We start from the raw sequence: 14,189 nt of genomic DNA, 5'->3' as shown, positions 1-14,189 counted from the left end.
TATGTTTAAGTAAATTCTTCTTTTTCTTGAATATTAATACATGTGTCTTCCACATCGAAACTCCTAACATTAAATCCCTCCTGTAAAATGTTACACAGGCTTGTTTTTCATTATTTGCAAGGAAATGAATGTTAGTCTGGCTTATATAACTTAATACCTATAATAGAATAATTCGGTGTAGTTTTATAAATAAACGTAAGACAAACAGTATTCGCCGCAGACAGGTTGTTTTTTGCCAAAATGAACGCGATTTCGATTCGATTCGATTTCGAATTCGATTCGCGACAAGGGAAATAGATTTTTAAAAATCTAATGATGCATTATTTGGTTTTTTATCAAAATTTGCCTCATAGCTCCTTTCAGCATTTTTCGCTAATCCTTATAGTTTCGGATTTGGCCCTGAAGGCCCATTTGGAAAATTCTACCTGTATGGTCCAACTTTCAGATTTTTTTCAATCATAAAGCAAAATCCATATATTTTTATCCAAAATGCCACGCATTTGCTAAAAATCAGGTAGTTGTAAAACGAGAACGACGAGCAAAATCCATTTTTATTCAAAATGCCACGCATTTACTAAAAATCAGGAAGAAAGAGCAAAATCCATTTTTATTCAAAATGCCACGCATTTACTAAAAATCAGGAAGAAAGAGCAAAATCCATTTTTATTCAAAATGCCACGCATTTACTAAAAATCAGGTAGTTATTATCGTTTACAACACATTTCGGTATATGGTGAAGAAATGGCGTAAACAACTTCACAACACCTTCTTACGCGATATTAATTGAATGTTTGCCGTCTCACTTTAGATTAATAATTGATGTGAGCTGTTTGTTTACTCCTATATCGTTCCCAAAATAAACTTCTATCCAAATTGCTCGTTAACGCTACAATGGCTTCCAATAGCTGTCGAGTAAATAAATATTCACAATGTACGAACAATGCTGATTGAAATGGAATGTATGTTTTCACACAAAGGTAGGTACCTATTTAAAATAATATAGAAGGAATTGAAATAATATATGTATAGGTGGTACTATAATTGTAGCTATCGCTAACATTAATTGGTGATCAAACAAAAGTTTCCATGGATTTTATTTCTGTTCTGTCTTAAAAACAACTTTATACAGAAGCGTCAAATTATGTATGCTTGTCGTTCAGAACAATTTTTGCCAAATTATAGTACTTAAGAATGAAAAAAACAAGAGACATATTATATGAAGGTGGTAGAACCCTTTGTGGTTCGACTCCGGCGGCACCACCGCCACACCTATTTCTACCTAATAACAGCAGTGTTAGGTGCTGCTGTGTTCCGGTGTGAAGGGTGTGGTAAGAGAGACAGACTTTTCCGAGGCGTTCCAGCTTAGTCCTCAGGGGTAGCGGCGCATCTGTGGCCGACCTCAGGTAGGAATATCTAATCCTATCTGGGGTTGATTACAGATGTCCATGGGCGGCAGTAGCCACTTACCATCAGGTGGACTGCATGCTCGTCTGCTACTCTTATATTATAAAAAAAATAATAATAAGTCGACCAAGTTTCAGTGGATGTTTAATTCAGGTTTAATGACTTATCCAACATAAATTATTAGGTAATATTTATGTTGATTTGTTATCCATTTATTTATTTGGCTATTACGTTATGTTGCAGTGATCAATTTACACCATTCATTAATTTGCTTAAATAATAAATATTCATTTAAATTTTTAGTAATAAGAAAATGTTCAATTCTAAATACATTAATTCAGAATCCATCAACCTAAAAGCTACATGTTTCACCAAACATACCAAGTAACGCCGACACCGCAAAATCAACTGGAACTCGAGCCCTGAATTCTAATAGGTACATAGCAACTGCTTCAAAACGTTTAGGCTTATAAAGTAAATATAAGCACAAGTACAATACTTAACTCAATTCACGTAATAAGGTAGAGTACGTACGTCAGAAAATACGTATTCGTTATCATTTTGACACATTCATCATCCGGTTATAAATACACTACAGACACAGGCTTCTGCCTACGTAATATATCTTACATGATCATCATATTTGGAGATATAATTTGAGACGCAATTTTTAACTGATCGCGGAGGGTAATGTTTTTGGATCATATGTATGTATAAATGTATGTGTCATTCTCTGGCACGCCCTACAGCCGAAACGGCTTGACGGATTTTAATAATATTAGTTTTCGTTGAATTCGTCTAAATTTTGGGAGTGAGTGACATATAATTTGTGATACAGATACGGGTTTTTTCGTTAATAATTCTTAAGCAGGCGGGTTTGTTTATTTTATAATAATTGCTAGTATATTATGTAAGAATAGGTTCTTACATAATATACTAGCAATGATTAGTATAATTGCTAGTATATTATGTAAGAACCTATGTACCAGTATGTAGATGTAGGACCTACACGTAAGTGGTAACTCATATTCTAGTAAACATTTCTAATTACCAGGATGGCAGCAGAAGGCAGGATGCGGGTGCAACAGAATGACTTGTTGCTGCACGAAGCAGTGATAAAGAACGAACCGGACGCCGTACGGGAAGCGCTGCAGCGACCCACAGATGTTAATTGCAGGAACAATGTTAGTATCCATTTATTTTAAAGAATGACGCTATCTACGTTATTTGCTCATAGACATTCACTTGGATTTCCACTATTATGCGACCTTAAAATAGGCCGGCTACTCTGTTACAAGTCGCAAAATAGTCAATGCAGTGATTTCTCCTAACATTAGATATCCTAAAAAAAAAGGAATTTTAAAGTGTACGAAGTTGTTTTGTAACCGCCGCTGATTTTTGAAATATTTTTTTATGAATGATCCCTATGGTAACAATTTTAAAATTGATAATATTATTAAGTCTTTTTCGGTATTTTAGAGGAACAAGTTGGCAAGGTAGGCGACACTGAATACCACCAACATATTAAGCTGCTTAAGGAACTTTAAAAGAAGTTGGTCTTATCAACCCAAAGTTTTCCTATTAATTTGTAGTGGTTTACTAGTGCTCCATATTAATAACTTTATTAGGACACCCGTGTACTTCGATAGCTGAAACTTTCGTCGACGCTACTAATACACGAACTGATAACAAACTTTGTCGCATAGTTTAATATCATTACTTTGCTAAATAGTTCAACTTAAGCTACTTTCTTATAAGCCTTATTAATACTTACTGCCCTATTTTACATAACTGCTACTATTTAGAAGTTGTTCATTACTTTTGAACGTCGTTAGCTTCATCTTAAATGTGGGAGAGACATAAATAAATATATTTCGCATTCAGTTTTTTCTTTTATACTCAATTCTTAGTTTTTGATTAAAATTAAAGAGGTCCACATCACTTAAAAGTCACTAAGTTACATGTATTTTTAATAATACGTACAAATTAAAAGTATTCAGACAAAAGTTTTTCAAAGGGTACGATTATTATATTTACCTAATTCATAACTCATTCTTTTAATTAGATATTTTGTAGTCCGGCCATTCATTTAATATTGGGTGAACTACTTAGCTGTTTTCTTCTATTAGTTAGATAACACAAAAGTTTTCTTCCAGTACGGCCGAGCCCCCATTCACTGGGCGGCGAGCCGCGGAAACGTGGAGATCATCAATTTACTCATCGCCGCTAATTGCGACATTGAAGCCGTCGATAAGGTAATTAAACTTCCTAACTAACAAACTCAATTGTTGTTGTTTCCACTTTGTTTGGACTACTTTAGAATACAGTACATCGCAATATAAAGTTGCGGATAGGTTTTGACTGTTGATATTGAAATAATAAAACAATTTCTTGAGCCAATTTGTTTATAACTTTTATTATATTCCCGCTCAAAAAAAAAACTCAGACGTCAAGAAGCGTTATTTTTCTTTTTTATGCTAACTCATACATTCGTACCAGCCAGTGACTATATAAATAAGAACTTATTATTAGAAAAATAACACATCATGAAAAAACACAAAATGATTAATTAAAATAATACGAAGAATAAAATAATTTCAATAGATATCTAATAATATTAGTCTCTGTTTCAAAATAAGTTTAGACGACATTACAGATCTGTATTTTACTAATTTTTGAACTGATTGTTGAATTCAAACGTACGTCTCAATTTCTGTTAGATACAGTACAAAATATATGTATAAATATGCACCATCATAGTTTTTAAACGATTGTTATTTGGACAGTTCAGGTTCGTTCTTATTCTAAAGAATTTTCCTAGAGTCTCGCATAAATATTTCAAAGAGATTTTCCTACAATCCGGTAGGTAAGTCGTGTCGTGTTTCAACAAGAAAATATCGGCTGTACAGGAATCCGATTTCTATCACGGTCTGAAATAATAAATGTTAACACAGGTACTATTACGGTTTCTACATTATTTAAACAAAAATACTGGACCGATCGAGATAATTTAAAATAAGTTTCACATAAAATAATCATTAAACAACACTAAGCCACGGTGCAAATATCTATAGCGATAAATCAAAGCGATTGTGTGATAATCAAATTATTATTATCATATTAAAAGAAATGATTGTAAAGTGAGATGTACTAACAATACTAACTCCAAAAATATAAATAAAAGTCGTAATATTCCCTCCACCTTTATAGATTGTTATTATTATATATCAAAAAATAAATGTTAACTGTTGTCATAAGTATTAAGCGGTTAACTCTGTCCAATTATCGCAGTTCGGAATGAGGCCTCTTCTGATGGCAGCGTGGCACGGACACCTCGAGGCTGTTAAAACTCTCGTTCAAGCGGGCGCTTGTCTCGCCGCTACTAACAAGGTATGCTTGTCTGGTACTTTTAAATATACGAAGAGAAAGTTACTTAAAAAACACTTTTGTACAACCAATTTAAAGTTACCGCAAAGTCAAAGACGTTTTAACGTTTTTCATTAAAAAAATAAACTTTTATGTTTGGTTCAGCTAAGTAAAACTTCAGCACACAGGCACATTGTCTGGTTTTCATAATAGCGTACATTTCTAAAAACAAAGAGGCTCATCATATTCGTGACTGACAATATCGAGTTTTACGACCGCTTCAGTTTATGACGAAATTATGTTTATTTGACGTCATTAAACACAAAGATCACAATTATAACAGATATTAAATCATACTTGTAGTTAACGACCAGTTTGACAACGCCTCTTTATTTGCAATTATTTTTAATTGCAGTCCCATTTTATTCACCCTTACACTTGCAATATTATTATTTAACAAGTTTTTATACCTATATTTTAACACTTTTGCCTTAAACTCGTAGTTATGTAATAATTATATTAATATATTACACTCATATTATAGATTAATCTTTTCTCCGACAGGAAATTTATCTGAATAATCGATGTGGTTATCACTGTAGGAACTGTCCTACACACCGGTAGATACTGCCTAGATGATCGATCGAAAAAGCGTTAATATTACCATTAATTATTTAATTTCTGTTACTTTCACATAACACGTAATATAGAGTAGTTAATAAAATAATTTTGTACAGAAAAACAACGACCTCCTGCAATGCGCTAGCGCCCGCGGTGCGACCGATGTGGCTGCGTACGCGCTGTCACTGGGCGCGCAGGTGCAGAGCTACGACGCGGCGGGGGACGCGTCGCTCGCACTCGCGGCGCGCGCGGGACACACCTCCGTCGTAGCGCTGCTGCTGGACCAGGGCGCCAACGTTGACGCTGTTAATAAGGCAAGCCTAAAGTGAAATCTAATGAATATTTACCAAGATGTACTTTTAAGGTACTCTACCTTTACATGTTTTCCTGGTATATTTTTTAAAATAAATAATAACCTATTGATGTGTGTTTTTAACACTAGTTAAATATAATAATTAATTACATGTGCCAATTAAAAGAAATAATTAACTTACCAAAATAAGTATGTCCCGTCCCTATGTGCCTTTGATGATGTTCTTTTACCTTTTTATGCCATAAATAATAAAAAGTAGTAAAGAACTAAAAACACAATATTATCTTCTTAAGAGAACACGTTAAATCCATTGATCTATAACTATGTCATTGGTTAAATCATAATTATAAAAATAAAGGACCGTAAAATTAATTTCATTGCGAATGTGTTAAGCAGCTAATAAATTGAGTAAAAACAAAACCGCACTAATTATCCATAAGTGAGATAAACGTTCCATTATCTGATTGTACGTATACAAAGGTAGTTGCGATGCCTCATTAATATGTAACATATCACTCCATAATTACAGCCGGCCGGGCGCTATCAATCGGTCTCGCGAAAATATATTACATTCATTTACGAAAGGCTACCTCGGTAAATGAATGGTGTATTTTTGTATTGTGTATGAAAAGCCAATGAATCGTTCATCTCACTTAATTTTAATTAGAAACTGCAATGGCTTTGACACTGAAGGTTAGCGTCCGTTATTCAACTCAATTTATTCAATATTTTGACCGCGGAGGTTACTTAGCATACTTTGAACAGTTAAGTAGAAATCGTTATATCGAAATCGAACTACAACAATAAATATTGTGGATATATATAATATATGGGAACTGAAGCCTAGAATTTACTATTTCCAAACATAAATTATATGTATTGAAGACGACCCGCGTGTCACAGCGGTCACCGTACAAATCTGATACGGAGAGAGTCCCGGGTTCGATCCCCGGCCAGACAGATATCTAAATAATGAATTTAGGTTTCTGTTTCTGGGTCTGGGTGTTTGTGTATTTGTCTCTGTGTATGTCCATAGTACTCACGATACAGATCATCTTAGTGTGGGGCTGTGAGAGTAGAAAGCGTTTTATTTTGTTATTATTTTTCATTATTAGGCAACGACCATGATAAAACTATCTTAGTCTTAAATTAAAAGTCCGATTGCGACATTTAATAGTAGTTTAACAATCAAACTTGCAAAAGAACATAGATAGGTAGATACGAGTATTATATCTCCAACATATCCTACTCAATTATTACTGTCTGTCCTTTATTCTCAGAAAACGAGCAAGGTTTATAGAAGTTCGCCGAGTACAAAGCCATGTACGTTGGAAACGTGATATAAAATTTATAGTTATATCAAAGCTCAGATCGATCTTAACCCGTTGGGATCCAATAATAGTTTACTTAAGACAAAACCTTGCTGGCAATATTCATACCATATTCGTTATTCATATTATATATTTATTCAGTTTAACAAGGTTGAGGTAGTTGAGTAAATTTGGAATTATTTATTCACATGATACAAGTAAGTAGAAAAGGCTTTCTGTGCTCTTAGCTTCCCACTAGAATGTCTCCTGTGTTACTGATGCCATGGACACACACAAAGACAAATACACACCCAGAACAGAAATCTAAATTAATTGTTTATCTGTCTGGCCCGGGATCGAACTCGGAATCCATTGCGTGTCATGCTGGTTAAAATTAAATTTGCTAAATATTGTTTAAATCGGTATTTCGATATCGGAATTTACGTGTTAAATTTAAAAAGGCTTAACAGATTTTTGCTGAACCTGACAAAAAATAATTTGTAGATGATGATAAAGGATATCTAAGAATATTTAGGATTCCTTCGTAAAATTGGAAAACCTTTCCCGTGGATTACATGTTGTTGGAGCCACTCGTGGTAACTTGTTATAATTATGTAGATACATAAATTAGGTAAAGTAATAAGGTAGTGAAATCAAACCAAATCTTATTACAAGGAACAGCCTCGCCCGGGGCGGTCCCTACTGAATTGTTTATTCCCTTCTCATATTAACATGGCTTTCAAGCTTTACCCATGCTTGATGTGATCCTTGGGTATTTACCCTTCATATCTTATTACCCCCTGAAGACCTATTAGGTGGTTTATTTTCGATTTCGCGGGACAAAGTGTTTATACGGTTTCAGCTTTGTTTGTTTTACATTTATACATGTAAATTCAATCTACAATATTCAGATACCCTATATACATTCCTTCCCTATATACTTCTTAGCTGTCTCTAAGAACCCACGTTAAGTTGTTTGGGCTGTAGTACATTCCAAAGAATGGGACAAGCCCAAACAAACATACATAATCTTGAAAAACAATACCCTCCCGATAAAAAAAAACGAGTGAGTAAATGATTTCTATAAAACTTAATACTTATCTTAGAAAAACATTGTATAAATGACACTAATGTTAGTCTACAAGTATTTCAAGTTTAAGATGCTATAATTTTTAGGAATACGTAGGTACTCGAAAATACAAGTGAGGGTTTTATATCGACATGTGAAAAATGTTTCACACTAGCTTCTCAATAATTATTGCAAAAGCTTTTACAATTCATTAAGATTGAACAACCTACTTTCATTAATAAATAGCCTTTAAATAAATACTGGCTAGTCGATCTATTAATAAATTAAGATTGAAAACCTGTTTAATTTTCTTCATATTAATATTTAAGCGATAAATAAAAAAATCTGCAAAACGAAAGATATTCCAATGAAACGTAACTTCTTAACCGAATTCAAAATTATGATTTTCTGAATACTTAAAATTTAATTTTGTAAATAAAGGGAAAATACAGTAAGTTTTATCTTTAAATATCTGAATTAGATACCGGTATTTACCTCATTGAATAAAAACCTGAAATGATCAGCGTTTACCTAATCAGGAAATAGTAACAAAAAATACGTGAAGATTTAGTTTTGTAAGGAAGCATCAAGTCATCTATCTTGCTCCAGGTGGAAGTGTAGGATCTTGATCAATCACTCCATCGCCACGTCAAGGCGAAAGGATTTTTTCCCAGAAAGTTCTCAAATGTATACAGGTTTTTGTTTTCTAAATCCTTTAATATTTTACCCTACATAGAGCGAAATTACTTTTAATTTGCAAATTTTACGAACAATCTGATGTATTAGAATCTAATTATAAATCGCAATAAAGATAAAACTATATTAACTATAATAAATTTTAATTAAACTATAAAGAAGCAGACTTTTCTTTATTTTCAATGTTGATTATTGAATCGTACCCACCTATTTATGAGTAACTGTATTCCAGACCTCGTTTGGGGATGAGCTTAGGTAGCCGTTATAAATAGATTTTGTTATTTATAATACCAATTAATATTTTTAGTAATTTCTCGGAAAGCTTCCGCACTCATATTAATTTCATCGAGGGAGAAAAAAATGCATTTAGCAAAAGATCTCCGAGAAAGGAAATTAGATTAGAAATTCAATCACCGAGACATCGCTGCCGAGTCTGTGATCGATGCTTGTTTATTATTCAGGAACCTGGATCTATTTTCTTAAATTTTGTTGCGGAGTTGTTGTATTCTTCACTCTATGAAACACAGACAGTTTTGCAGAATAATTAAATCATATATAGGTGTGTAAGCACTTACTATTTACAAGGAAAAATAATAAAAAAAAAACAATTATTGTTAAAATAACTTAGATGAGGTTAAGTTTTTAATATACATACGTAAAGACTACAAAATTGACCTACCTGAATGGTAATGTTATGAAATTACTACTTAAATTAGCAATGTTGTACATAAATAATTGTTGTAACAAAAAGATTTACACAACTATAAAAATAAATTACTGCATTGCAGACACCTTTTGAAAGTACATAGTGTTTTCATTCAAATCGTTTGAAGCGAGCAAGCTAATTCGCGTACAAAACCTATAGCTAAATTCCTTAATTCACCTAGATGTTTAAAAATGTAAAAAGCGTTATAAATTTAAATAAACTCAGTGAGGAGACATAATCGTACCAGAATTGATTTCTAGCAGTACATTAAGAATGTTGAAATTAGATATAGTACAAACATTTATTTTTTCCATAGTAACAAGCAAGATAATTTATATTTCCTTAAGTTTTAATATTTCTTTTTTGTTTAAATTATATTTTTTGTATATATTGTATATAGATTTATAGTTTGTAAATAGTTAGATAGATTATATTTTGTAAATTGAATTAATTGTGATAAAGATAATAGTTATAAATATGATTTTATTTAGATAATGTTGAATACTAGCTTTGAACCTCAATAGTAAAGTACTTCTCTATCTAGTAGCCGTAGGATAGAATAATACTAGTATAATAAGTAAGAAATAGTATAATCTTCGGAAGTAATAACGTACATATTCTTACATACATTATGGCATTTGAGTCCTACAACTGTCACTTTAAAACTTTATACTCAACTTGAAAGCTTTTCTAGCTTTCTATAAATGAAAAACTTGGTAATGACGAGCCCGGGCGCCGAGGGAAACAGCTTTCTGTTTTCGCTCAATAAGCTCATCTCGCTGTCAACTATAGCGAAAGTTAGTCCGTAGAGCAAGGTTGCATTAAGCGCTGAAAGATTACTTTCCTTTTGATACCGCGTTCAGCTTTGCACAGAAAACTGAACTCGGATTCCGTTAAAACTTTCACATAACATTATACAGGCATCACAGACAGGCATGCTTAAAAATAAACTAATTTTACTATCTTATAAATTAATTTATATGTAAAATTGTCGTATAAACAATATTTATTTATTACAAAAAAAAAAAATTAAAATTCACGTGATCATAGAAACGCTAGTAAGGTAGTTGTTACTCATTTTGTTTATTTCGAGGCGAGCTCAGTCAGTCATCTGCAAAATGAAATTCATTTAGAATCGAATGACATTTAAACTTTGCATTTTTCTCCTTGGTTCCCGGGAATTCATAAACCTGCGGTGATCGGCAGGTCGGACGCACAGCGCTGCACGTGACGTGCGAAGGCGGGCACTGCGAGACCGCTGTGCTCCTGGTATCGAGGGGGGCGTCACGCGAAGCCACGGACAAGTCCGGTCGAACTCCGCTGCACGTGGCCGCGGTACACCGACACACTGAGCTTGTGAGAACGCTACTGGAATCGGAATGCAACGTCGACGCTACGGACAACGTAAGTTTATGACCGCCTGATGAGTGGTGGGCGATGCGCGAAAGATTTACGATTTGGTTAAAAAAAGATTTGAAACTTGCTCGTTCGTCGACCTCACACGACCTCACGCACTTACAAAACATTGACCTTTTTAGATAGATAAGTTCTGGGCACTATGCCACAATTTGGAATTTTGGACGACAAGTTTAATTTATTTTTTAATATTAGTTAATTTTTAATTTAATTAGTATTATATTTTTATTGTTATTATATTTAGTATATTTTGGTTAGTACAATGGGTCAGTGAAATAAAAGGTTGTCGAGAAGCATAGTTTAAAGAATAATTAAATTTGACTTATATTACTGGTTTTCTTCGCTGTATTGAATAGCGTAATAAAGACAGCGTAAAATGTATTATTTTACAATGTTTATTTTTTTTGACTGAATTGAAAAAGAATGATGGCATAATAATCTCAACCATAATTTTGCATTATCATACAGCGATTTCAAATTCACGTTCAATAAGATGTAATAGACTATCGAGAACGCGGTATAATATATCATTATGATAAGGGTCTTCATATTCGCATTACTTTCCGTAGAATTTTTCAAAACCCGAATTTTGCGGACTCTGCAATACCTGCCTAAAAGCCTTGAATCAACATTTACTATAAAGTTTATTGAAGATAGAAGCAGAATGAAATCGGTTAAAAGCGAGGATCTTAATATTACCCGATTGTGTCGAAAAAATCAATAATAATAAAGTTATCATTTTAATATCAATAAATTTTCTCCATGAATAAACTTAGGTATTTATATTTCTTAGAAAATCCTTACAACCGAACATCCCTCTTTTTAAAAGCAGAATGATAAAAAAGTGATGAAGGCAGGTTAATAAAAAGACAAAACAGATAATACAAAATAAAAAGAAAAAAATGTAATATTAATGTTAATATTAGCTAATCATGATGACTTTTTTATACAGAATGGTGTGACAGCGCTGCAGATGGCGTGCGCGCAGGGCTGCCGCGGCATCGTGGAGCATCTACTCGAGTTTGGCGCTGACGTACACTTACAGAATAATGTAAGGTTCTTTTACATAGCTCATTCTTATCTCAAAAATATTTTGGGTATAGTCCGCGTAAAACTACTAGTCCGCTCTGAATATAGAAATGAATCGCGTCGCCATAGCAAATTGTATGACCACACCTGCTCGCAACAACTTCAGAGAAGACTAGCAGTTTGGCGATAATTATAAAGAAATCTCTCGCAAAGAGATGTACGAATCTATAAACATTATAATTATGTATAAATGATTTCGATTTCCATCGTTACCTATATTTTGCATTGATATTTCAATTTACATTAATTACGGCGGTAAGTACTCAGATATAATTGCCGAAGTTTGATAGAATATCTATTGAAATTAGTTCGAAACTGTAATCCTACACCACAACTGAGTCGTTCAAGCATAAAGTTCTTAACGTGTAAGTTTGAGAACTGAAACTAATCAATAAGCTTTCAATACAATACTAAGTAGACAACAAAAAACAAACTCCTAAGTAACTTGAATAATTAAAATGTTCTGAAATACTTACCTTATGAATTCTTGAAAAAGATGTTGGTGTATTAATTTTACAGATTCATTTTCCAGAAAATTGTCCCAATACTTGGGATCAGTATCATCAATATAATGTTTCTTTGGCTCAGTTTCATCAATATAAACACGTAACTACGCTGCATCAAAACTAACGGTTCCTCTTACTAACTTAATTCTACGAACTATCCCACTATCCGTAATTTTCAAAGGTGAACGGCTAGAAGACTGTTCGGTATTTTCCAACATACCGAATTCTTTGTGCTCAGGACATATACTCGTAGAATTCGATCCTCAATCTCTAGCATGAGTGGGAGTAAAACTTTGTCTTTTATTTTATTAGGTACAAATGGATTACTGGACCTATTGAGAACAACAAAATATTTAATAAGATGTGATCTAAAATAGCTCTAACGCTACTTGGAATACTAAAATGTTTTGTTTTTTCTCCTGAATCATACCACGTCATACCTTCGGAAGCAAAGATAGCTTGTTGACAATCAAATACAGTTTAATATGAACTATTTTTGAAGAAATGCCATTTTGGTTTTAGTTTTCGTAATTTGAAACTATTAAAATATTCCAGGCCCAAAGCCATCACTTAATAATAGGTTCTGCATAGGTTTATGCATGAACAAGTGTTTTATACCTAAATAGGCTAAAATAAAAAGGTTAAGAACATTTTTTTCTTGTGTTAGCCAACCTTTTTTTTAGCTAATGACCAGCTTTAGTTTTACCAATAAACATTCTCAAATATTCTACAATGAGTATGGTCGAGCTTTGTAATAATAACTAGTAATCATAGATAAGTATAGATATCTCACCGCCTTGCAATTGAACGAAGCCATTAAATGGCTTAAACGGCTGACAATGTGTTAGCTATTTCATGGCTGTCATAGTGTAATTTACGCGGAACAATGCCGATATGTGCAGGTAGGTGATGCAAAAACACGAAATCTAAGAAAAAGTGCGGAGAAATATCGTTTCATTCGTAATTGCTTTAAAAATTACATTTTTTAAATATTTTTCAAACACCAAAATAGATGACAGTGACATTTTCAAATGTCAAAACTGGTTATATTTTCTTGTTAGGAGTGAGTAATCTTTACTAATCTATGCTAGTAATATAAACCGTGGTGCAGGTGGGCTCGTCGGCGCTTCACGCGGCGTGCGCGGCGGACGCCACCGACATCGTGGAGCTGCTGCTGGCGCGCGGCGCCGACCCCGCGCTCACTGACCAGGTTATTTTACAATATTATAGAAGCTGCAATCGAGCAGGATACCTGTACCCTTAGAAGAATCTTAGTGATTCAACTGTGGCGGCACCACCGCCACCTATTTCTACCTAATAATAGCAGTGTTAAACGCTGCTGTGTTCTGGTTTGAAGGGCGTGGCAAGAGAGACATACTTTTCTGAAGAATTTCAGCGTAGGCTTTAGGGGGAGCCGCGCATTCGTGGGCAACTCAAATCTTATCTGGGGTTGATTACAGATGTCCATGGGCGGCAGTATAAAAACGCATGGATATCCAATTGAGGACTAATCTATCAAATAAATCGAATCAAAAACTCAATAGCTCGATTTGTATGCTCAAATCTAGATGCAGCGCTTCTGGTGGTCGTTGGTTGGTGGTCGATATGGAGTTGTCCAGTCTCGACTCGATTCGATTAATCGATTCCTCCATTGAAGACTTGTACTACGGGCACTGTACCTACGTGGCAACTG

General features: G+C 33.7%; 1 protein-coding gene across 1 annotated transcript in view; it reads left to right on the top strand.

The window, feature by feature from the left end:
- Positions 1-14,189, top strand: part of LOC140748868 (uncharacterized) — a 58,959-nt gene that overhangs the window by 31,094 nt on the left and 13,676 nt on the right. Inside the window, exons 2-8 of the mRNA XM_073081740.1 lie at positions 2,459-2,588; positions 3,561-3,659; positions 4,696-4,794; positions 5,508-5,705; positions 10,692-10,889; positions 11,854-11,952; positions 13,608-13,706. Of these exons, the coding sequence (XP_072937841.1) occupies positions 2,460-2,588; positions 3,561-3,659; positions 4,696-4,794; positions 5,508-5,705; positions 10,692-10,889; positions 11,854-11,952; positions 13,608-13,706 (921 nt within the window). The 5' untranslated portion in view covers position 2,459. The remainder of the gene's footprint in view (positions 1-2,458; positions 2,589-3,560; positions 3,660-4,695; positions 4,795-5,507; positions 5,706-10,691; positions 10,890-11,853; positions 11,953-13,607; positions 13,707-14,189) is intronic.

Source organism: Epargyreus clarus, unplaced genomic scaffold (genome assembly GCF_041222505.1).
Source record: "Epargyreus clarus isolate Ecla_fem2 unplaced genomic scaffold, WU_Ecla_fem_2.2 ptg000017l, whole genome shotgun sequence".
Taxonomy (NCBI): domain Eukaryota; kingdom Metazoa; phylum Arthropoda; class Insecta; order Lepidoptera; family Hesperiidae; genus Epargyreus; species Epargyreus clarus.
The sequence above is the reverse complement of the archived record's forward strand: the minus strand, read 5'-3'. Positions and strand labels throughout refer to the sequence as shown.